A 26,316-nucleotide genomic window follows, 5' to 3' on the forward strand; every position below is an offset into this window, starting at 1 on the left:
TTAAAATAGGGCAAGCTTTTTGATTGGATATTTTGTTTGACAATTAAGAGTCTGATTTATGCGCACGAGTTACCATTAGACAAAAGATCTTTTTTTTTATAAATATTTTATTCAAAATTCTTTATGTCTAAGATTAAAGTCAGCAAACAATTCGAAATACCTCGAATTTTTTAAAACAAGTCAGAATGCCAATAATTTGATCGGCTTCTGCGCGAGACTTTATATAGTCAATATAATATAGAATATAATTTTGTGTTTCGTGATGAATTTTATAGAAAAATATATTATATTTAAAAATTTTAATATAAATTATAAGAAGTCATAGATACTCGACAATGACTTCAATAATAGTCCTACTTTTTAAAAATGGAAAATAATGTTCAAATAAATTTGTTGGAGATTTCGTTTAAAACGATTAAATTACATTAAAATTGTGTTTGAATTGAAAAGTTTGAGTAGATTTGATATCAACTTCACGTCTCAATTTCATTATATCAATTTGATTTAAAATCAAAATGAATGATTTAAAATCTCTTAGATTGTCAGTAATATGTTTGTTCGCGATAATTGTGAACTATTGAGAGAATCAATGACGGTATATTTGATGCGTTTGGATTTGTTGGGGAATTTAAAATCTATAGAATTGAAATGAGTAGATTGAGCAGTCGATTTGAAATTGAAACATAGAATGTACTTAGTTAACATGAGAGATTTCAAATCATTCATTATAACTTTGAACCAAATAAATATAATTGATGCTCATTGAAAATTTAGGGTCCGGTTTTTAGCAGATGACACTAATCAGAATATAGACCTCGAATTTACTCTAAACCTGAAATCACGAAAGAGACCGTTAGAAGGGGGCTGGGAGATGTCCCGACGTAACCCTTTCGACGCTCAAGTCAGAGACTGATAATATAATGAGAGAGCATCTAAGTGTGCAGCTGAAAGTCAATATAGTGAATATGAAAGAGTTGGACACTCAAACATGGTATTTACAGGAGAATACATAGGCTTGTCATAAGCCTTCTACCTTGGCTAGGGATGGGTCGAGGCCCGTGATCCGGTGTGAGCTCGATTTGGATGGGCTCATCCCTAAGGTATCACCAATAATGAATTTGATGCATGTTTTTTAAATTCAAATAAACTCAAATCCTTCTATCTAAATGCAATTTTATATTAGTTAAGTAAATTTTAATGTTTCGATTTCAAATTCATTATTCGACCTAATAATTTAAAATTTGTGGAGATTTGAATTCCATAACAAATCTAAATTCATCCATTTCCACACACAACGTAAAAGTTAAGAGATTTGATTTATCTCCACACGATGCTATGAAATTTTTTTCTATAATATAATTAATTCATTCTCCGTGCAACACGAGAATAATGTTTGTGCTATTATTTTCTTTTTCACAACTTTACTATTTACTACAAGCAATTTAGCCACGATGACGCAGACAAGATGATCTCCACGCATAATATATTACAATTAGTTGGCAATACTCATAAAACTAATCGAGTTTTAACAAACTAAGATCATCCACAGGCATTAAACTAATTTAAATTAAATCATGTCTACAATTATAGGTAAATTGTAATTTTCATCTTTTTTTGTTTTACAAGTTTGATCTTTTTTGGGTCGTATTTTTGTCACATATCTTTTAATTTTTGACATATATGTCAGAAGAGGCTGACGAGACTAGCCAGCCTAAAACCCGCCTCAAGACAAGGTGGAAAGGTAAATTGCCAACCCAGCCTAACCCACTTATTTTACGCGACGAAACGAACATAGCCATTTTGTGTTGATTAACCGGGGCGGACCATACCCATTTTGACAAGCTTATTTTTCACCTAGAGTACCGATATGGCAGCAAACACGTCAATTTTTCACGTAGAGTGCTGATGTGACAGTACACACGCCAATTTCATTTTGGATCCATGTCAAGTTATATCAACAACACATCAACATCATGTTGAAACACGACTAAAATTGTAATTAAAAAAGACAAAAACTTGTGTGAGACGGTTTCATGATTCGTGTTTTGTGACACGTATATCTTATTTGGATCATCCATGAAAATATTATTTTTTATGCTAAGAGCATTATTTTTTATTATGAATATCGATAGGGTCGATCCGCCTCACAGATAAAGATTTGTGTGAGAAACATACGTAACTAGTAAAAATTAATTTTACTAGTTTTAAAAAAATCAATTTCTCTACCATAATAAATAACATATTTTAAAATTTTAAATTTTTATGGACCGTATAAATTTAATTTAAAAAAAAAGAGAAGAAAAGGACAAATGATATTTGGATGAAGTTGTAAATATATCTTTATCTTCAGTTTCAATTCCACGTAAGTTTAAACAAAACCCCATACGGTACCAGTTGTTTGCGTCAAAGCTCAGAAAATCATTGAACTAGGGCTAAATTAGAAACGGGATAAGATTTCGCCGCCGCGTAGTTGGCTACACAGCCCAGCTGAAGCTTATCGGAATCTCCACCGACGAAAAGGTCAGCTCAATTTCTTCCTCACACACGCGAGGATGCGTGAGAGAGCATCACGACCTGATAACGATGGATAAGGCTCACATTCCAACATACCATTACTGCTCTCTATTTATTGTTTTTTCCTTGTCTCTTCCTTCAACTGGTTATGCATTATGGTGGAAATATATATACAATATATATAAATAATTTTTATGGGCCATTCTTTTTGGACCATTTCCAATTTCCATTTATTTATTTGTTTTTTTTTGGGTTTTTCGACTTATAATAACGTAGAGGCCACCGACTGTGACAAGCGGACGTAGATCTGTATCGACACCGATCTCTCCTTTGTAGTAGATCACAGGTTCGCTGAGAGTAGAAAAAGAAAGTAAACTATGGTTTGTGGCAGATAACCAGTTTTTTTAAAAAATCTGCAAAATAAGATTTTGACATCTTTTGCTTAAAGTATAATTAATGGTCGGAGAAGAATTGTATAATTATATTTTTTTTGGATTTAATTGGTATATTACTTTTTGGTAAAATATTGACATGTTCAATCTTGCCCTTTATATGCATTAAAAAGGTGTTCGTAATATAAATTCTTTCCCATGTGAACTTGGGTCGTTTTAGACAAGGATATGTTAATTTCGTAGAGTTGCCTTTTTCGTTGTAGATTAGCTGCCATTCTTCGGGGTTGCCTTGGTGGGATATCTCCGGAGATAAGCTACCTCAGATCTGCAGCAGTTTGTTTATATGAGTCATGTAAGTATGTTGGTTTGTCAATTGGTTGATTAATGTGTTTTGTTCTTTATTATAAGTAGCCTTTTCTTTTCTTGGAGCATTTTGTTCTGGTTTTTTCGAAGTTTACAGGTCAATTGACTGTCTACTTTTATGGCGTTGGCTCAATTCCTTGTTTTTCTTGAATAGATTCGTTGATTTTTTTTCTGGCATTATTGAAAATTAAGATTTTCTTTTTCCTTCCCCTATTTCCTTTAATAAATCCCACACCAGTTGATTAGATTCGTGGATTTTTTTTCTGGAATTATTGAAAATTAAGATTTTCTTTTCCCTTCCCCTATTTCCTTTTATAAATCCCACACCAGTTGATTAGATTCGTGGATTTTTTTTTCTGGAATTATTGAAAATTAAGCTTTTCTTTTCTCTTCCCTATTTCCTTTAATAAATCCGACACCAGTTGATTAATCAAATAGTTATTGTTTATTCGTCCTTAATCATTGGTCGGTTTTTACTTGTGATTCACTCTTCAAATTGATTTATTGGTTAGTATCTTCTTGTTAAATTCTTTATTATGATTCATACTACAAATTGATTTGTTAGATTTTTTTCATATTTTTTTGCGTTTTCTTTAGGTTTAATTGTTTGATGTCTTCTGTTACGAAACGTGAACAATGGAAGTCAGGGATTACCTGTCTTTCTGAAAGATGCATAATTTGTTAGATCTTTTTAATACTTTTTTGCGATTTCTTTAGGTTTAATTGTTTGATGTCTTCTGTTACGAAACGTGAACAATGGAAGTCAGGGATTACCTGTCTTTCTGAAAGATGCGTTAATCATCAACTTCTGTTAAGTGTACAATTTGTATCGGCAAATTAATCGCTATGATACACCTTTTTTATTATTAATACAATTTTGGGTCATGGGTAAAATGGTAGTTTCATGAGGTCGAAATGCATATTTTTATACGAGTACATAGATATAATTGCAATTTTCTTTGACAGAGCTGTCTGGACTTATGATTTGTCATGGTTATGTCATTCGCTGATCTTTAATTTTGTTTCACAGGCTTTGCAATAATAAAACGTTTTGAAACTGCTTGTCAAGTTTGATTAACTCACCTCATGCTCATATTTGTTTGGAAGCCAAATAGTGTATCTTGTATGTAATTTCACAATTTTTTCCCGAACTGTACGTATTTTGATTTTTGTCCTAGTTTTTTTATATATGTTTTCCCTTTTTAACCAGTTTAGACTGAGCATTTATTAGTTGTTTTTAAAAGCATTTTTCATGGTTCTCCTGCTTGTTTATTCAGCTTATTCACGTACTGCTAATCTCTAATAAATAATAATCGGTTTATGCTTGAGCATGTTGAACATCCTACTTTCCCTATGGAATTTATCAAAGTTGGTTTTATCTGGGGCTGGGGCTTCAGATGCTTATAGCTCCAATTGTAGTTGTTTCTATAAAAAAAATTGATATTTCTCCACGTTTTTCTCTAATGAATATTGACTCTTGACTTTTACTGCAAAAACTCTAATTATTTCATGGAGAAACTTTTTTCGGGCTTTAAATATTTTATTCTTTTCACCTGCTTTTCCCTTGTTTTACGTGCATGTTAATCATCTTTGCTGACTGAATCAGCTGACTATTTTTGTCAGTAGCAATTATTTTGTGTGCATAAAATTATAATTCTTTAAAGTTATTATATTCGGAGTTCATTTACTGTTGTCAAATGTCAACCAATGATTATTGTTGTACACAGGTTCTAGCTAAAAATTACTACTTACCATAATCATACGATTGTTTTGCTCTGGAAGTTAAAATAGAATTATTCATAGCATAATAGCAAAACCTTATAAGTGGCAAAACCTTATAAGTGCCATAATGGTTTAGTGACTTGCTTTTTTCATGTCTCTATCATGTCCATTTATGCCGGGACCAAATATTTTACACAAGTTGCTGAATTGATTCTTTTGTAACTAAGTTCAGTTTAATTTTCTTTGGTCATGATGTAATTCCCTTGAATCGATGAGTATCCAATACAAGTATATATCAAGCACTTTTTTACATGAAAAAATATTTATATTAACTAAAGTTCATCTCATTGATTTTCTCTTTGCTTTACCCCATTGATATAGACTGGGCACAGCTTTTACCTTTGACCCTGCGTGGGTCTCATGTCAGACCATCTGATCATACAATAATCAATAAACATGGTGCTTTGTGTATATATTCTAGAACAGAAACTCATATGTTTTTCTATGTAGTTTGTGTTGGACACAATGTGTATTTTGCCCTTTTAAATTCAAAGAAATCTTTAAGAGTAACTGCTGATAGTTCTTTTTTATATTTTAGAACATGCCTTTCAAGGATTTCTTCACTGAATATGGTGAGGCAAATCAGTACGAAATTCAGGAGGTTGTTGGTAAGGGAAGTTATGGTGTTGTGGCTGCTGCAGTTGATACTCACACTGGAGAAAAGGTGGCTATAAAGAAGATCAATGGCATTTTTGAGCATGTGTCTGAAGCTACTCGCATTCTTAGGGAGATCAAGCTCCTTCGCTTACTCAAGCATCCAGATATTGTAGAAATTAAGCATATTATGCTGCCTCCATGTCCGAGAGAATTCAAGGATATATATGTGGTGTTTGAGTTGATGGAGACAGACCTTCATCATGTAATAAAGACAAATGATGATCTCACTCCTGGGCATCATCAGTTTTTTCTGTATCAGTTGCTTCGAGCTTTGAAATATATACATTCCGGTATGGGCTTCTCAATTTAAAAGTTTTTGCGGTTTCTTTACACTTAGTACATCTATTTGACTTCCAAAGTTTCCTTATGCAGCCAATGTGTTTCACCGTGATTTAAAACCCAAAAACATCCTTGCCAATGCAGACTGCAAGTTGAAGATATGTGATTTTGGTCTAGCACGTGCATCGCTGGGCGATGCTCCATCTGCTGTTTTTTGGACTGTATGTGGTTTGTGAAGTCACGTGATGGCGAAATCCCTCTCTCCATCTTAATTTTCAAAATCATTTCATGTTGTGTGTAGCAATGTGCTAATATTGGTTTTTGTAATTCTTACATATATGTTTTGTAATATCTTATTGATGCACTTGATTTTCTAAAGGACTACGTGGCAACTCGGTGGTATAGGGCTCCTGAACTTTGTGGTTCATTTTTTTCCAAAGTAAGTAATCATTTTGAACACACCTGTTTGTGATATTTTTGTTTATAATGTTTTGGATTTTAGGTTATATATTAGACTTCGGGTCTTGCTATGACAAGTTTGGTATGCATCTTGGTCAAAAAGTTGTCATGTTGGTTACCAATGTCTTGAATTGACTCTTCTTTTGTGATTCAATTAAAGTTATTTGCATGAATTTTAGTATGCCAAACAGCGCCACTTTAATTTTCTTTAAAATTGTAGCAGTCTCTCAAAATTTGAAATACCTGTTCTATTTTAAGCACATCACAGCTTTTATGCAGTGGTTTTACTGGGTTCTGTTTGAGTTTTTAATGCTGTGTTCTTTGAAGTGATAGTTAACTATCAATTACAGTTTTGAAGTACTGATATAGAAGGAAAAATTAGAAAATCAGCTGTGGAGTTTTTTCATGGTTGTGAAATGTATGTGGTTGTCAGAGAAAAATACTGGTTCCTTGCTAACTTTTTTAAATTTTTTGTCCAAGTTTCCGATTAGCACAATCTGCCTTGGTGAATATTCAAAACTTTCTTCTTGTTCCAGACTGAGCGTAGTTTTTGGCAAAACAATATGTCAGATTTTCTAATAGTCATTTTTGCAGTATACTCCTGCTATTGATATCTGGAGCATAGGATGTGTATTTGCGGAAATGCTCACGGGAAAACCATTATTTCCTGGGAAAAATGTAGTCCATGAATTGGACATCATCACCGATCTTCTTGGTTCACCTTCTGCAGAAACCATCTCAAGGGTGTGCTCTCTTCTCTCCCTTTCTCTCTCTCTCACAAAGCTTATCCGTAAATTCAGAGCTGAAAGCTCGACCTTTAATGTTTAAGTAGATAGCAGAAGAATTGTCATTGTCGAACCATTTCATTGTCGTGCTACCTGTGGTTCATTGTCGTGCTACCTGCAGATTCGAAATGAAAAGGCCCGAAGATATTTGAGTAGCATGAGGAAGAAATCACCTGTATCTCTGTCTCAGAAGTTCCCAAATGTCGATCCGTTGGCTCTTCGTTTACTTGAACGCCTGGTTGCATTTGATCCCAAAGACCGTCCTTCTGCTGAAGAAGTAAGATTTATGGCAACTGTGCTGTCATTTTTTCAATTCCATTAAATTGATCACATTCGATTTGGAGTTTCTGTTTTGACTTTTGACATTAGCAATTTTTTTCGCTAAAGGCATTGGCAGATCCATATTTTTATGGTTTAGCAAATGTGGAGGATGAACCATCAACTCAGCCCTTTTCAAAATTTGAGTTTGATTTTGAGAGGAGAAAGCTAACAAAAGCCGATGTGAGAGAGTTAATCTACAGGGAGGTACGAGAAACGATCTTTTGAATAATGCTGTCCTTACTTTAGCTGTTACTTACATTGTATCTCCATTAAGCAAACAGATTTTGGAGTATCATCCCCAGATGCTCCAGGAGTACCTTCGTGGCGTGGAGCAGATTCACTTTATGTATCCAAGGTCGGGCAATCAAAAGAATACTTACTAACTTGATGTCTCGTGTTGAAATTTGAGCTGTTAATCAAATCATTCTTCATTTTTTTCCTTCAACCTCGTGATTTTAGGCTTATATTCTTTCAAAAATTTAATATCGTGTCTTCCTTTTCGGTCACTTGTATGTAATAAAAATTCTATAATTTTTCAGTGGTGTGGACCAATTTAAGCAACAATTTGTTCACCTTGAGGAGCATCTTGGTAAAGTTCCTAAACCTCCACTTAGAAGGCGATATGCTTCTCTACCTAGGTAATGCGGTGTTGATTCTTCTGGTAAATCAGAGTCGTGTTGATTTATGTACTATAATTAGTATGCTTTCCTTTTTTTTACATGCAGGGAACGAGTCTGTGCATCCATAGATGAGGAATCCGAGCAGGATATGGAGTCCAAAAATCATCCTATTAGTGAAATTCCTCACCCACATCTCCTGAGCCCCGAAAAGTCACTGGTTGTTAAAGGATCGGAAGTTACGAATAAAGCCAAAGCTATGCAAAACAGTTGTAGAAATTCAAGCTACAGTGCACGTTGCTTGTTAAGAAGTGCCAGCATTAGCGCTTCAAAGTGTGTTGGCGTAGAAGCAGTGGACTACTGCGAGGTAAGTGTCTCTATCACGTAGCATAGTCTTCTCGTTATATCCAAATTTTGATATGCACAAACCAGTTAGATTTTTGGGTGGTGTTGGGTGGGTTTTCATTATTTTTTCAATTCAAAAGTTTTGAAAGTGCTTTTTGAAAGAATTCTAAAACATATGACGGATGGGTTATGCATTTTCGAAAGTGTTTTTGGTTTAATTTTTGAGTGTGCGTTGGTATATTATGAATTGTATGATGTGGTTATAGTTCTTGAAAATTGATGTTATAAGCAGATGAAATTTTCTTTCTGACGGTTGATCCAAAAACTACTTAACCATAGTAAAAACACACAAAAAAGTGCACGTGTAGGTCTATAGGATTAAGGCTCAATGAGGCGCGACTGACCGTTGCATTTAGGAGGTGTGGCAATGCATCCTTTAGTGAATCTTGTGCAGTTGCGCCTTGACAGTGAAGCACAGGCTTTGGTGAGCCTTACAAGTAGAGGGGAGTTTAAAGCACATTTTAAATGAAAGGATTCTGAATTTTTGAGTTGAAATTCAATGTCAGTCATTCATATTTGCATTGTTCAATAGTTTGTGGCCTTCCTATTATATTCGTTTGACATATTTCTTTTTATACATCTAAGTTTCATAAAATTATTATGCCATGTGTGACCTGATTCGATGAGGTGTGCACTCTGCCTTGTGCCTTTGCCTGGACTCTATGGCCATATATCTTAATTAAAGTGTCATAAAGAGCATGTCTATCTGCACATCTTGATTTTCTAGTATACTCTGGAAGGCAACACAATTAATAATATGATCATCAAACCATATTATGTAGAATCGTTTCTTTAAAAAGTTGGGTTTGTGAACAAGGAAGAGTTATCCAACTTTTTTTTTTTTGTTTCATGTTCTCATTTCAATAAGGGACATTTGGTTCTTGTTTACATAAATTTTGATTTTTTCTCTCTTCTACGTTGTGCATTTTTTGGCTGAGCAGGTGTAAAGGCAAAGGAAATGATCCACCTTTACATTTCTGCTTCTGAATATCAACTTAAGGCCCGATTAACAGTGAGTAGTATGTAATCATAAAAACATTACTTCCTTCTCTCCTCTGCATTTACCAGAGGAGCCCCTGAATCTGGTCAGCTTCCCTGGTGAGTACGTTTCCATATTTATGATTCGACAAACCTGTACATTTGATATCTTCTGATATTGGAACACGCTAACTGTGTGTGGGTGTAATTGTTGATTTGTTGTGTAATACTATCTATATTGTCAAGACAATGGATGATACTCAGCAGACTGCTTATTATATCATTATCGCTATTATTTTTCTTCCAACCTGTCAAATTGTTGTGTACTCTCTCTGAAGGGAAAGGTGAATTTCACTTGGTGGGCTGTCCGTAGTTCATGTTTACGATTTAAACGGGATGAAATTCATTCGGTTTAGCTTATAATCCTCCTAACCAAAAATAGTTAAAGACCACGGGCAGCCACGAGTTTTTTTAATGATTGAAATAAATATTAATTGTTGTTTGTAATCTAATCTCGTTCGAACATAAAATAAAATAAAAAAAAAACAAAAATAGAGCTCGTAAAGTACGAGTGATTTTGAAATTTAAAATATTATATCGAGATAGATAGTGATAAATAAAGCGAGTACAAAATATCCGTACTTAAAGTCGATAAAACAAGACATCCAAATCAAAGAAAGAAACATTTTTTTCTTTTCATTTCTTATTTAGAAGTTGTTTTTTATTTTATTTGTGATTTTTTGTTTTTCTAAAAAGGATAAACAGGTGAAATATTGTATTGGGGACACTTGAGTATTTAAAAGCAATAAACCAAGATATCGAAAATAAAAAAATAGAGACATTATTTTTCCTTTCTTTTGTTGTTTGTTTTATCTATTACCTTCTAAAATCAATTTTTTTTACAACTCACACTTTACAAAATTTCACTATTACGTTAGCATACGTTCTTTCTATTAATCTAAATATTATACCACTTAATTATCATAAAAATCTATACTCGAATCCGACCCGACCCATCTGGATCTGCAGTCTACCAATGCAATTGAGTCGAGTGGAAAATAATTTTGATAAAATATATATTTTTTGAAAATACATTATATATTATATATATTTAAAAAATACTAAAATATATTTCAAAATAATAAAAATAAAGCTTTGAATTATTGTCCAAACATCCGGTGGATTTTATAAATGTACATTCGCGCATAGAAAGAGAAAGACGGCGGAGAGAGAAGGCGGTCATGTGCTACGCAGATCTGCGAATTTCACGGACCTGATTTCATTTCACAGATTGTTTTGAAAGTTTCATCACAGATCACATTTCTTAATATCTCAATGCATTGATTGATTGAGATAATTTTGATATTAATTTTTTGAGATGGAAAAAGATTGGGGAATATGCGATAATGGTGTAGGAGGAGGAGATAATTTGCACACGGGAACGTTCGGATTGTCATTACCGTCGGAGGCGGGGGAGACTTTATCTCCTCCGTCCTCCGCGGGTATTCGCCTTAATTGCATACAACACCGTGTCTCCAAATTCGATACCCTCGCCGGTGTGGCCATCAGATACGGCGTCGAGGTACGAATGAGTTCTCGACAATTTGTATGTTAGCTCCCGAATTTGGTTATCCTTACATGTTTGATTATTATTATTATTATTAGGGCTCCATGTCGTTTATGTGTGGCTGTATTTTGTTGTTTTGTTTATAGTTTAGCTGGAAAGAGAAGTATGATCGCTAGTTTCGATTTGTTCACTGATCTTGGCGGGGAAATGCGTGTTTATTGCTTTAAGCCAGTTATGTGTTTGAGTTGTTTCTGCTGGATGCTGCCGTGGAAATAATATCGCTGACACTGATTTTTGTAATTTGTGATTGCATGTTAATTTGGATCTAGCAGAGATTTGGATAGTTATTTTTACACAGTTTTGATTTTGATATTTTTAGCTGATGCCTGTATATTAACTTATAGATTTTGTTTTGGGATGGGTTTAGGTAGCAGATATTAAGAGACTAAATGGATTGGTGACAGATCTTCAAATGTTTGCACTAAAGACTCTTCAAATACCATTGCCGGGGAGGCATCCCCCTTCCCCCAGCTTGACCAATGGTCAGGACACTCCCCAAAGGTACTTCTGTTTTTTTATCTCTTTTGTGATACCGTCTGTTTCCTGTATTTCTTTCTGTGTTTTAAGTGCCTGACCAATAAAAATATTTCAATAAGAAAGAGGTTTTCTGCCTTTTCTTTAATCTATGAACACAATATTATTTATGATTCATCATACCAGGTTTCTTGGTGTAAATCTTTGAGGATTTTTTAAAATTTGACGATCTCTTTCAAAATTTGTGGGGAGGTATTGTCCTTTTCGAAAGAAGAAATTGTTTGTGGACATATCTTTTCTCCAATTTTTGTAAATACTAGTTGCTCCATCCGGAGTCTGGACTTTTGTTGGTTTCTGATGGCGTGATTGAGAAAACGCTTATTCTTGCACTTCAAATCCTATGTATGATATTTGCATCACTTTGTAGTTTCTTCCACTGTATGGCCTTTTAAGCATCTTTCTATGCTACGTGAGAATCCACGTGTGTTTAAACTGGTTACTGGTTAGTTGCCGGTATCTCCGTTTTTTGGGGCCTTCACCCATCCTGTTTCCAACTTATTTTGTTGACTACAGAAATGGGGTTTGCATGTAACTAATTTCACAGGTTAGTTGCCACTACAATGTGTTTTGATGTATTGGATTGTCAAAAATAGTGGGCTTTTGCAGGGAAATGGTTTTTCCAGGATCATTTATAGCAGTTACATTGTGGCTGTGACATCTTACAATTATCATGAGTTAAGAGTGTTTGAACATAGAGAGTAAGTGGAGATTTCTGAAAGTAAGCCAGATCTTTTGGTGTTTGAACACTTTCTATGCCAACATTAGATGTTCTCACATTTTGAATATTCCTTTTTTAATTGGTTATGCATAAGATTCTTTGTTCTTATTCCTTAGTTGATTGTTGACTCTGAATTAAAACTTCTTGCATTCATAAACCCACGACAAATTTATTATAGCAATTAAGAGGTTATGAAGTGGTTGTAGTTTTCATTTGTAGGGGAACCAGCTCCTATCAGAGCCCATCCAGCTCAAGCAATTCAGATTTATTAGGTTCATTTCAGTCTCTGAAATTGAAATCTTCCTCTGAGCGCAAAGCCTCTCCGGCTATGAGCAGTTTACAAGGTTATTATGGTCTAAGATCAACAGATCAAAATGCTGCAACTGGAGGTTTTGAAATGGCTGTCTACAGGAAAGCAGGGGCTTCTTATCTAGAGGATGGGTTATTTCTCAAATCTGCACATGTCGTGAATCCGCCACTAAGTCTTCATAGAAAATCCAAAAGCGTTGCTAATGGTCTTGTTTCAGAGAAAGGTAATCTGAAAAATCAGATTTTGCTGCAAGAAGCAGAAGATAGTGACTCAGATAGATTGATCGAGACGTTGGCAAGAAGACGTCAAAAATCTGAAGCTGACTTTACTTGTCGAACCCCGGAAAAGCTTCTGAAGGAGGAGAACAATTGTAGCAGTGCAATTTCGGCAATTACTGGTAAAGGTTTGGCTCTAAGGCCCAAGTCGGCAAGCCGAACTGTCTGGGGAGGAGTTGACGGTGAAGTAGGTGGGCTGACCTCAATTCCATTGGGTTCGGGGGATTCTTTAGTAGCTGATAGTGTAAATGGATTTAGGAAATCATCAAGTACTTCAAGTTTGCACGATACTGATAATGGCGCGTTGTCATCCATATGGCCAACATCAAAGTGGAATCTGAAGCCAGACTTTCAGGCTCTTTCCACTGCAGCCATTACCAGACCTATCTTTGATGGCCTACCTCTACCAATGGGTAGGAAAAACAAGACAGCGGTTGATTAGCTCTTTTATCGTGGCTATCATTTATTTCTTTCAAATTTGTAGAGATCGTTCATTAGGCCACGAGACATAGCAGAAAACAGAAATATACAACAATTGGATCATACTTCATTATAGTTTTGATAGAACGACCCTCAGCATTTAAGCTTATGATGCTGTGCTCTCAGAGGATTCCTTGACAGAGTGCGATACACTGAGTTATGTTAATTAAAGGCTGTGAGGGGATAAAGAAATGTGTAACACCTGTATTTACTCACCCACATCAGTTAACTTTGCTTTCAAACAAATATATTCTTTTTGCTTTGCTGGTCGATATGATTTATTGTGAACACTAGACGTGAGATACACTAAGGTCGGACAGAGACACCGCTTTGATTTTTTTAGTCGTGATTTCTAAGGTTGGGCTTTCGACTATTTTCTTACAAAATGAAAACAACATTTGTAATACATAAGAATCACCAATATTCTCTCTGAAAATTTTGAAACAAACAAAACACGTGCCCATTCTGGCCGAAAACCAAAAACCTCTTCGGTTGGGTTGGACGATTCTCTCTCCTGCACAAAAATATCAACAGCCATGCTATTTGATTAATAAACGCGAAGCACCACGTTGATGACCACTAAATCTACCACCAGAACCCGTCCGCCATCGCCAACAACCTCTGCTGCCGCTGTCAAAGCCATCGTCCCTAGGATTTGCCGCCTCCAGTGTCAAAGTATTCTTGTGAAATACAGATCCATTTAATTCCAGAGGCTGGTCGTAGGCATCATAGTCGTTAAAGTCTAGATATATTATTGGTCTAATACTAGGATCCGAGGTAATTATATTTCTATCGAAAGACAGCAGCATTAGTCATTGACCCATTATTAGAATTGAAAAACAGACATGGCATTAAGTTAATAAGCATGACAACAGATTTGGCCTTTCCTCTCCCAAGAAACCAGAGAACAGATTCCAACTAGTTTGTGGATTATAGCAGCGGGAATGAGAAAACAGACCCCCTAACACCACCCTCGCTATCTTTAGGAATAGAAACTCAGGTAATTTCACCACACGAACCAAAATGATCTTGAACAGCAATCCTAATCTGTCATTTATTTATGTTATTGGATTCAGAAAATACACAGATAATGAAATTAATGCTGATGCGATAAAGCGCAGACATGAAAACAAACGAAAAAATAGTTGCCAAGAGAAATAAAATTGTGCAAACATGCCTTGTCTTCACTTCACCATCATGTTTATTAAATCCACAGACAAATATTGTTAATCCAAGATAGCATTTACAGAAGACTAATAAATTACTCTATCATCGAGCAATCACACTCCCAACGCACCTGCGACCATTCAAAGCTTTTCATTTTCCCGTCATCGTCTCAAATCCACCGATCGAAGCACCACTGAAAGTTGTTGTAATGATTCGAATTTTTATTTCGAATGAAGTACGAGTTAAGATATGATTAAAGAGTAGTTATCGAAGAATTGAAAATTCAGGAACAATCTGTTGTGTTGAGATATACCAAATTTAAAATGGACAATTCAATATATTTAAGATTACATTGTACCTAGAAATTCAATTAGATGAGTAAGATTCTAACACACGACGGATAAGATTGATTTCGGATTTTCTGAATTAACCTGAGTAGCTTATAAATGAAAGTTGGTTTCATTTGTTTACTATTTTAAATATATTATAATAGTCCAACACCTTAAAATAATCTTTTGGTGTCGTCATATAACTTACGTAAAATACCTTAAATGCAATTTATATGTTAGTTGCATGCATGGAGTAACAGATATTTTCACGAAATTTGTGGCAAAATATAATGTTTTGGCATATTTGTTTTCTAATGTTAAAAATCATTATATATATTATCATTATCTATTAAAAATCTACCATCAAACTAACTAATTTGGAACCGATTTGGTGATATTAATATCTTACTATTTACTAAAATACTCTCAAATCTCCTTTTTTTAAAGCTTCCGTCCAAATTATATTTATCTCCAATAATATATAATTATTTATCCATTATTGTTTATAAGTCATCATATCTTTCATGAACTTATCCAAATCCTTGAATTTTCTAATAATTTATTTAATTTGATCCAAATTGTTGTAATTATTAATATTTTAACTAAATCCAAATTTTAAAACAAAGAATTATCACTTAAATGATATATATAAGTCAGATTGTTACATAACATACCGTGTGTTGGGTATATATAGTGTTCATCACGTGCTATATTAAATTTTTTGATGTTTGATAATTTTTGCGTAAAAAATATATATTATTTTAATAAGATATGATTGATATATATATATATATATATATATATATATATATATATATTATATCGATTAGATAAGATTTACTTAGATAATTTGAACTTTTAGATAAATTAAACATAAGCTAGAAAAAAAAAGAGAAAATGATAGAAATATGTACAAATAGTACTAATAAACCATACCAACAAAGTTAGCTAACAAATATTACGTATGATAAAATTGTAAATAAAATTTGGTATCACATTGACATATCAAAATTACTCAGTGTCATATAATAAATTTATTTATATAGTATACAAATATAGATATATTATACTATATAAATAAATTTATTATGAAATATCTAATCGACCCAATTAATTTTATAAAATGCGATGTTTTTTTTTTTCTCAATTCTTTTGTTTTCTGGGAAGATTGTAGTAATATTTTTTTTTGGTTGAAATTGAAAGTAGCATAAAAATCGGACTTGAATAGTGGAAACACTAAAATTCCTCTAGCAAATAGAATCACAACCAACCTTGCTTTTCTCACCCTCTTTGTGTCTCTGTATATATATATATCTAGCATGATGCAGAATCTGAGATCTCCCTATACTTTCTTCCCAACAAATCTGACTCTCAAAGTTTGAGAGTTAGATAACAACAATGGAAGAAGGAGGCCAGGATCGCCGTGATGCCCACAGCGGTGTTGAAGACGACGGCGTGGCGGCAATAGAACGGGCTTTTGTGGATACCGCTATCCCGCCATGGTGGAGACAGATTACGTTCCGTGCAATGGCGACGAGTCTTCTGCTGAGCGTTGTTTTCAACGTAATCGTTTTGAAATTGAACCTGACGACTGGAATTATTCCGTCGCTTAACGTGGCTGCGGGACTTCTGGGATTCGCGATGATCAAGACTTGGACGGTTCTTATCGAGAAATGCGGTCTTCTTAAGCAGCCATTTACAAGGCAGGAAAATACCGTCATACAGACGTGTGTTGTTGCATCTTCCGGCATCGCTTTTAGCAGTATGTGTTCCATTATATATTTACATATTATGTTTGTGTGTGTGTTTTCTTGTATATATTTATATCATGCATGTGGTGGTTACCCTGATGGGTTATTAATTGTGTGCTTTGCAGGTGGGACAGGGAGCTATTTGCTTGGAATGAGCCCAAAGATTGCAGCTTTGGCAGATGCTGGAAATACTCCAATCAATGTGAAGCCACTCTCTCTTGGATGGATGATGGGTTTTCTCTTTGTTGTTAGCTTTGTTGGTCTATTCTCAATTGTACCCCTGAGAAAGGTTAACAAGATTCCTTCTTATTAATTTATATATGTAGTCTATGACACCCTTATGGAATAAGATATATTGTATTGGTTATAAAATTTCTTAAATTTGAATGTTTAGGTGATGATCTTGAGGTACAAATTGACATATCCAAGTGGAACTGCAACAGCATACCTAATCAACAGTTTCCACACCCCTAAAGGAGCCAAACTTGCAAAGAAACAGGTGTGGTCCCTTTTCAAATCATTTGTTGCTAGCTTTCTATGGGCATGCTTCAAGTGGTTTTTCGCTGCCGGCGATGGTTGTGGATTCGATAGCTTCCCTACGTTTGGTCTCCAAGCATTTAAGCAGAGGTTTGGCTTTTGTTAATCATTCTTCAAACTATATGGATTATATGATATTTTAAAGTTTCTGTATTTGCGTTTACTCATTTCATGTGATCTGAGTGAGAACTTTATACATTAATAATGATTCTTGCAGGTTCTACTTTGATTTCTCTGCTACATATGTTGGAGTTGGTATGATTTGCCCTTACATGGTTAATGTATCACTACTTCTTGGTGCCATTCTTTCTTGGGGAATAATGTGGCCTTTAATTGAATCCAAGAAAGGCAGCTGGTACAGCGCTGATCTTAAAGCAAGCAGTCTTCATGGAATTCAAGGATACAGGGTAACTTCGAAAACCGTCCTTGTGGTTATCTTGCGCAGGAACTTTGATTAATGATCATTTGAATTTTCTTGAACAGGTTTTTCTTGCTATTGCAATGATGCTCGGTGATGGATTATTTCATGTCGTCTACATGGTTTTAGTGACAGTTAAAAATTTTGCCAAACAACAGTCTGATAAGAAATCGCTTACCGACGACGAAGCAGATGGGCAGACTGAAAATTTCGATGATAAAAGGCGAACAGAGTACTTCTTGAAAGATCAAATCCCAAATAAAGTTGCTGTAGCTGGATACCTTATATTGGCAGGCATATCTGTTGTATTAGTACCTGTGATATTCCATCAGCTAAAATGGTACCACCTCCTTGTAGCCTATACGATCGCACCGATCCTCGCCTTTTGCAACGCCTATGGTTGTGGCCTAACTGACTGGTCTCTGGCTTCAAACTACGGGAAACTCGCCATCCTTATTTTCAGCTCATGGGTCGGCCAAGAACATGGAGGGGTTCTTGCTGGGCTTGTTTCCTGTGGAGTGATGATGAGCATCGTGTCAACTGCTTCAGATCTGATGCAAGATTTCAAGACGGGTTACTTGACATTGTCGTCTCCACGTTCCATGTTTTTCAGCCAAGTGTATGGAACCGTGCTCGGCTGCATTACATCGCCCCTCATCTTCTGGTTCTTCTACAAGGCATATGACGTTGGTGATCCGGAAGGCTCGTACCCTGCTCCATACGCCTTGATATACCGCGGAATCGCGCTCTTGGGGGTGGAAGGCTTATCTTCGCTTCCCAAGAATTGCTTGACACTCGCTATCGTATTTTTCGTCGCAGCAGTGGTGATCAATACTTTGATTGAGGTCCTGAAGAGTTGTGAAACCAAGTACAAGATTTACAGGTTCATACCGAGCCCGATGTGCATGGCAATCCCGTTCTACTTGGGGGCATATTTCGCCATAGATATGTGTGTTGGGAGTTTGATTCTGTTCATATGGGAGAAGAAGAACAAGAAACACGCGAAAGATTACGCACCGGCTGTTGCTTCCGGATTGATCTGTGGGGATTCACTTTGGGGAGTTCCTGCTGCTATATTGGCTCTGGCAGGGATCAACTCCCCTATTTGCATGAAGTTTTCATCTGGATGAGTCTTTCCTAAAATGCCTTGGCAAAGCCGTATATTACATCGGATGACATTTGTATTTAATAACATATATTTTAAAAAATTTATTTATTTTGTTAAGAAAATTATTTATTTCTTTTCATCGACTTTAATTTATTGAATAATTTGACTACGTATCTATGTTATTTTATAAATAATATGTCATCCAGAGCATATCATCTTTGTTTTTCAAATTGTCCTTACACCAACATTTTTTCTCAAAATTTTCACAACTTATTTTCAATATTACTCCACTCAAATTGCACTATAAATTTTCACTAATTTCTATCAATTATTATTAAATTAAACATGAAATTAAACATTTATAAATTATTATATATTTTTACAAATTAACAAAATGTGTGTGCATAATTTACTAGTAATTTATAACGCTTCTCACAATACATGCACATATATAACTTTACTTTTAAAACCTTTATCTGATTAAATTTCATTTCATGTATTTATAGTGCAAACATAATAGGGAATTTGCAATTTTCCCAAAATAATATTAAGCCATTAATTTTTCACAGTTACACCATTTTTGTTTTTGAAATGCTATGCTAAGTTTGAAGTTTATATATTATGCTTGCTAATTATCTTTTCGGCAAAAGGTTTTGTTTTATGGAAAATTTTATGCTACCTAAGGGTATAATATCTTCGAGTAGCATCGAATTTTTGGTGTTTTATAATTTCATACATAGATCAGAAGTAAATGATATTTACGCTTTATATTTTGTTAAATACATTTCAATTGACTTTTTATTTATGTATTTTTCAACAAAATTACCTTCGACAATTATTTTCAATTTTTTTCTTGATGCATATATCTATTACTTTTATATATTATATATTTTGTTTTTTTTTTTATAAAAAAAATTAAATGTAATGTACGTTAACAAAAAAATTCATATTTTAAAAGTTATAGTGGCGGCTGGTTTTCGGTAGTCATCTCGACTGGTTTGAGCTCTGCTGTATTTTGAAGTCTACTGTTTTTCAACACTCATGATCTCGGCATTATTGGTTTCAGTAGTACGTTTATGTTTCTTGCTTACAACTCTGGCTTCTTTGATATTTGAGCAAAGTGATGAAGAACATGAATGTCGTAGTATTTTTTATTCTTTTTATAGAATCAAGAATCACTCAATTTAGAGTTCATACAAGACTTATATGTTCGAAAAACTCATATGCGCCAAAGATTATATTGCAGTGAATTTGAGTGCAGAACCTATAACATGAATGCAAATTTCAGTTTTTTAGACTCTGATTCAGACTTCGACTTCTGAATATGATTTGTAGAATTTTGAGTTGGATGTTTAAGTGTTTTAGCATCTGGTCATTTGAATCATCGAGCTATAAGATATCATTAAAAAACTTCTGCTCACCAGATTTTCAGCTTTGTTGATTCGATTTCAACATTCAAAACTTTCAACTTGAACAAGCAACTGTACATTTTTGTTATCATCAAAATCAAGATTGTTAGCATTATGAAATTCAACAATATCAGTAGAGTTTGAATTCTCCAATGACAATGTATCTCACGTCCAAAGAGTATAAGTCTATATATACAAAGTTTCCCTAGGAATAATCCTCTACTGTGCATAATATGATAATGTGCACTGTAGAGCCGTAAGATCATAGATACACTTATAGTTTTTTAGGATTGAGTAAAATCTCTTTTAGAGTTGATTGTTCAAACAGAGTGAATTGCTTTAAGTAAAATGAAAATAATACGTACCAAACAAGATATTATCAATTAATTACTATTTTTCATCTTATCATATCATTTTTTTTCATAGTTACAATATAATTTATAATGATTCAGTCTCATTAACCTAACACAATGTAAGGAAGCCAAATTATACATCGGGAAAACAACAATATTAGTAATGTATATTTGTATTTCTTTGATTTTGATCATTTATGTTGTCGAATTTCAGTTTTAGCTCGTTATCTTTGTTATTTTGTAATTTTAGTCTTTTTACGACATAGCGTTGATGTAGAACATATGCATCGCCTACGTGACTATGATATGATGTTGATGTGTGCTGTGAAGTCCCGAAAATTTTAAGTCCATATGAACCACGTGCGTGCAAGTTATTAAAATCCTTATGTATTTTATTAAATGATTTTAATGCATACTTTCATTTAATTTATGAAATTTATTATTTTAATTATTCATGTTTATTTAATGTATGTTAAAATGTTCTTGAGTTTATGTTTCAGGCGATTATTCGAGGCGGTATCGAGGAAAGGAGACCGGGATGTTTTTTTTAGTAATTTTAATGGAGACAAATTATTTTAAGATAAGATTTAAGTATTTTAAATGATTTATTTAATTCTTAGTATTTTAAAAGTCTAATTTAATTATTATGTGATATTATAATTTTAAAACTTTCATGGATTAGTAATTTGTGTATTTTAGTTATTTTTTTAAGCAAAATGATTAGTAAGTTAGTAGTCCTTAATTAGTAAGTTAATTATTAATTTAAAACCTTAACTATAATTACCTAATAATTGACTCACTACAAGAAAAGTGGGTTTCCGCAGCGTGCAATGTGCGCCGCGGAAAGCTATCCACAGCGTGCCACGCACGCTGCAACGCACGCCGCAAAATTGAAAGCCGTCTTTAGTTTCAACTATTGTTTGAGCTAATATTAACAGCGCGCATATGTGTGCACGCTGTCGTTTATATAATTTATTAACGGCACACATAAATGCGTGCTGCGGATATTACTATCGGCAGCGTGCTTTTAATGCACGCCGTTATTTCTGTCAGTTGTCCAATATTAACAGCGCACATATGGGTGCACGTCGCTAAAAGTACTATTCGCAGCGTGCTTTTAATGCACGCTGTTGATGACGTGCTGCGGAAAATCATTTTTCTTGTAGTGACTATTTTCTACACATGTATTATTCATTTTATTCTTAGTCAAACACATTACCCATTTGTTCTCCTAATGCACACATACACATATTCAAATATTTAATTTAAACTTACACACACTCACACCTTACACACATACATATACACGTATACTATATATACACATCAAACAAAATATATATTTCAATCCAACTTTTGACTAAGGGAAAGAAATGTTTCTAAAACACTTCCCTATCAATTCTTGTCTCCATTTCCTTCCTTCTTCCCTTTCCTTTAAACAAGCGTACAATCTCTGAAAATTTCCAGCATCATTTCATTGAGGTTATTTAAAGAAAATCGAGCTACGTTCGTCCCGGATCGTCTATCGCTCCGTCTCCGCTTCGGTATCGTCGTTACGGTATTTTAAATATCAAAAGGCACGTATATTCTGTTCTTGATGCATCGATCTTGTCATATTATGCGTTGTGTTGTTATTTATGCGAAAATTTATATGTGCGATGCGTAGAAGTTTGAGCAATCACGTCTAGATCAAGTTTGAAACAAATTCACGTTTTTGTTGTTCTGTAAAATACTGCGATTTTCGGTATTGATTTTGAGAAAACTTTCAACGTGAAAATCGTAGAACTTTTCGATGCCTTCGATTTGATATAAAATTAATAATATTTGGATGAAAATTGAGTGAGTTATGGCATTTTTCGTAGGACTGCTCAAACTGCATTTTTTTAAAAACGTTTTTGCTGTTCTGCAAAATACTGCGATTTTTCAGTAAAGATTTTGAGAAAACATTTAACTACAAAAACGTAGATCTTTTCGATACGTTCGATTTGATATAAAATTCGAGTTATTTGGATTAAAAACGAGTGAGTTATGGAGTTTTTAGTATGACTGCTCAAATCGTGTTTCAAGAAAGTTATGAATTTTAATATGTTCTTGAAGTTTTTATGTTGCAGGCTTTGTTGGGGATCGACGGGTGATCGTTGATGCATATAAGAAAGTTAGTAATGATGTTTAGAGTATTTTTGAGGTTTTGATTCATGTCGTTAAGAGCTTGAATTATTAAGATGTCGTAAGAAATAAACTTTAATATAAATGACAATATTTTGGGTCGTATGAATTGTAGGGTGATTATAAAAGTTTAGTTCATTGTTATGGTGTTCTAGAATGGTCTCATAGTGATGAATCTTGATGCCTTATGTGTTAATTGGGAGAATAGACATGTCGCAAAATTTTCATAAAATAATTCGTCGAACAGAGCGGACACGGACCCGGACACGGAGGTAAGCACGGTGTCCGTGCCTTCTTATTTCATCACAACAATTTTTAAGCGCACGGACACGGACCATGATACGGACCTAGGGACGGGGTCCGTGTACCTTCAGATTTTAGGTATATTCTTTTATTATTTAAGGTTTGATTTGAGGTTTTATACCATGGTTTAATATGATGTTTTACAGGGTTATGTCATGGGAAATTATAGAATGTTCTAAGAATTTATTTAGCTTGGGATTAAGCATGACATTTACGTTTAAGTTGTACAAGTTAAGTTTATGTATTCATATTAGTATGTTGCAGCAACGACCCGATTGACATCCAACGAATCCCTCAATGCAAAGTAAGTATGTATGACGTGCAAAGAAAATATTTGAAGTTTTTTAGGTATGCTAAATGTCTTGTGACCAAAAGTGAATGGGTTTGGAAGCGGTGAACGTGGCCGAGGACCTCTCCACCCCGTTAAATTATGAACGGGTTTGAAGTTAGGATTGGAAAGCGTTAAATTATGAACGAGGACCAATCCGCCTGTTAAATTATGAACGAGTTAGATCGTGGTTGTGAAGCGTTAAATTATGAACGTGGATCAACTGGCCTGTTAAATTATGAACATGGATCTCATGTATGGGGCAGTGGATACGTCCCTGTCAGCCCAGTACTGTGGTTTGTCTGATCAGATATTTATTATGTTAAGGGTCACTTGCTTTGAAACATCCTCTACGCAAAATGATGAAGTTAAGTATGTTGAAGTATGAAAGCATGTTTAAAGAAAAGTTTATGTGATGGCACGTCATATTATGTATGCATGTATGTTCAAAGTTTATGCAAAGCTCAAGTTTATGAAAGTTCAAGTTATTATACAAGTTCAAGTTTCAAAGTATGTATGTTCAAGTTCAAAGAAGTTTATGAGAGTTCAAAGTTGTTATGAAAGTTTAAGTTTATTAAGAGTTCAAGTTTATTACGCAAAGTTTAAGTTTCAAGTATATATGTTATATTTTGAAGTTGTATGTGGTTTTATTATGTAATACTCGTTATTCCCAGTTTATACGTGTTGAGTCTTTAGACTCACTAGACTTGATCGATGCAGGTGCTTATGTTGATGAGGAGACAGGAGGTGGCGACCAAGTGGCAGGCTTGGACTGAGCGGGAGGCTAAACCCGAGGACCGCCATGTTTACATTTTTATGCAAAGTTTAAAAATACTCTGATTTATATGATGTGATGGGAGATGTTTTGAGCAAGTATTTTGTTAGCAGATTTTATTGGTGATGTTGAATTTCAAATATTTTATGAACGACTCTTTCGACAACCTTTTCTTGTGGGTGATTTGGTTGTGGTATTTTATGGCAAATATTGAAGATTATTTTATATTAAAGAAAAATTTTAATTTTTCCGCAAATTTTGAAGTAGTAAAAGTACGTATATATATTATATATATACACACTTCTTCTGGAGTCATCCGATTAGTTACGTTGAAACAAACCCTACGCATGTCTGAACCTTTTCCCTTGTCCGAAAAGGAATAAAAACAATATAGCTGATAAAAAAAAAAAAACAGTTCAAGATAATAACAAACCCTCACGCAAACTCCATTGACGCCAAAAAAAAGAAAAAAAAGAAAAGAAAACCTTCATCTGAATCCAGAATGCTATCTTCCTATGACGTATGGAAACCGCGATATGCATATAAAAGAACGTCTAAATGACACGAAATATATTATCGATCGAGCATTCAAACAGAAACAAACCTTGTTTCCTCGGGGATTCATCTATGGCGAAAGGGCTTCTTTCTGTCTTGCTTCTTGCGGTCGTGTCTGTGATTGTAATGGTGTCTTTCGTCGAAGGGCAAACACAAATAGCGCAGTGCTTGATAGATTGTGGGCAGGAATCGGTTTCCTGCGCAGTAGGCTGTGGAACCAGCGGACTCGGAGCTCTCTCTTGTTACCAAGGTTGTGGCGCTAAAAACATTGGTTGTGTCGCCTCTTGCTTCACAGCAGGAACTCCTGCGAAAATTTGATTTTGCTGAAAGTTTGGTGAAACAAAAACAGTTAAAAGTGGATTCATGTTTTCGTTTTAATTAGTAATAATAAACAAATTTCACCAACTTAATTAAGGTGGGTTGCTTTCTTTATATGTGATGTAATCTCTATTCGGAAACGATATTTTGCTTGATTAAATAAAACCATATATATGTTTGATGTGTTACACCGCTTTCCCTTATATTAATTGATAAAAACTTTTGTACGACGGTTTCACATATCGTATTTTGTGAGACAGATCTCTTATTTGGATTATCCATGAAAAAGTGTTACTTTTTATCATGCTAAGAATATAATTTTTTATTGTGAATATCGTTAGAGTTGACCCTTCTCACAAATAAAGATTCGTGAGACCGTCTCATAAGAGACATACTCATGATAATTTGGTACTTATAATTTGAATCTCGGCATAATTGGAATTAGTTAAATGGACAATGTATGATTTCAATTTGGTTTATTTTACTACATAAATTCAATGAGTTCAAACTAATAAATAGCAAAATGACACATGAAGCTAATATTGGTTGTGTTCTTTTGATAGCGCAAAGTTCATAGATATATCAATTAATATATATGATTTAACATTTTCCATTTTACCTAAGAATTAGGAGTAATATAAAAACAAATAGAAGTAACAAAAATGATAAAAAGTTTCCAGTACTTCATCCATAACAAATTACATAGCAGTACTCAATTCTTAAAAAAAACAAATATATAATAAATTGTAATAATTGAAAGAAATAGTAATATAAAAATTTAGAATTTAAAAATTAATGCAGAGCTGCTAATAATTTTTTTATCACGCCGTCTTTTTTTATAATAGGAATCAATATTTTTTATTACTCATAATGATGAATGACCTAAAAAAATCCAAGAAGTGAAAAAAAATGCTTATGTAAATATGTAGAGAAAAAATAATTATGTGTTTTATTTATTCATATGGACAACATTAATTTAAATAAGCATTACACTAATCAAATGCCGCAATTATTTATAAATTTTCTCGAGAAGATAATAGATTTAACACTATACACCACAAGACAAAAAATAAAATTAAAATATCATAAATATAAATTAAAGTCCATTAAATAAAATTAATAATTAATATATATCACTTATTTATTGTTTATTCATCCTCATCGGATATTTAAATTCATTCACATCCATATACCAATCGGAAGATTGAATATACATACCCTACCCAAATATCATATTACTACGTATAATTGCATTTTCTCATATATATATATATATATATATATATATATATATATATATATA

General features: G+C 33.9%; 3 protein-coding genes and 1 long non-coding RNA gene across 12 annotated transcripts; 3 read left to right on the forward strand and 1 right to left on the reverse strand.

The window, feature by feature from the left end:
* The first annotated feature begins 2,298 nt into the window (after window positions 1-2,298).
* On the forward strand, window positions 2,299-9,827 carry LOC140834308 (mitogen-activated protein kinase 9-like). Of its 9 annotated transcripts, none has more exons than XM_073199105.1 (11): window positions 2,299-2,520; window positions 3,170-3,258; window positions 5,590-5,998; window positions 6,081-6,208; window positions 6,367-6,426; window positions 7,041-7,190; window positions 7,353-7,508; window positions 7,619-7,756; window positions 7,834-7,907; window positions 8,092-8,190; window positions 8,278-9,827. In XM_073199105.1, the coding sequence occupies exons 2-11, from the start codon at window positions 3,250-3,252 to the stop codon at window positions 8,555-8,557; spliced, it is 1,503 nt and encodes a 500-aa protein (XP_073055206.1). In that variant the 5' UTR covers window positions 2,299-2,520; window positions 3,170-3,249; the 3' UTR covers window positions 8,558-9,827. The 9 variants fall into 9 exon arrangements, with proteins under 9 accessions (XP_073055206.1, XP_073055209.1, XP_073055207.1 ...); XM_073199108.1 differs by having other exon boundaries at window positions 3,170-3,239; window positions 5,572-5,998; XM_073199106.1 differs by lacking the exon at window positions 2,299-2,520 and adding an exon at window positions 2,791-2,860.
* Window positions 9,448-10,541, reverse strand: LOC140834311 (uncharacterized). Its single transcript, XR_012118707.1, has 2 exons — window positions 10,341-10,541; window positions 9,448-9,860 (listed from the first exon to the last, which is right to left on the reverse strand). It is a non-coding gene; the product is annotated as an uncharacterized lncRNA (long non-coding RNA).
* Window positions 10,542-10,713: 172 nt separating this feature from the next.
* Window positions 10,714-13,569, forward strand: LOC140834310 (uncharacterized). The gene is made up of 3 exons (XM_073199114.1): window positions 10,714-11,134; window positions 11,547-11,680; window positions 12,651-13,569. The coding sequence occupies exons 1-3, from the start codon at window positions 10,931-10,933 to the stop codon at window positions 13,456-13,458; spliced, it is 1,146 nt and encodes a 381-aa protein (XP_073055215.1). The 5' UTR covers window positions 10,714-10,930; the 3' UTR covers window positions 13,459-13,569.
* A 2,753-nt stretch (window positions 13,570-16,322) lies between these two features.
* LOC140834312 (probable metal-nicotianamine transporter YSL7) lies at window positions 16,323-18,957 on the forward strand. Its single transcript, XM_073199115.1, has 5 exons — window positions 16,323-16,754; window positions 16,869-17,032; window positions 17,138-17,370; window positions 17,498-17,687; window positions 17,764-18,957. Exons 1-5 carry the CDS (start codon window positions 16,391-16,393, stop codon window positions 18,826-18,828), a joined length of 2,016 nt encoding a protein of 671 aa, XP_073055216.1. The 5' UTR covers window positions 16,323-16,390; the 3' UTR covers window positions 18,829-18,957.
* The last annotated feature ends 7,359 nt before the right edge of the window (window positions 18,958-26,316 follow it).

Source organism: Primulina eburnea, chromosome 6 (assembly GCF_022965805.1).
Source record: "Primulina eburnea isolate SZY01 chromosome 6, ASM2296580v1, whole genome shotgun sequence".
In the NCBI taxonomy this organism is placed as follows: Eukaryota; Viridiplantae; Streptophyta; class Magnoliopsida; order Lamiales; family Gesneriaceae; genus Primulina; species Primulina eburnea.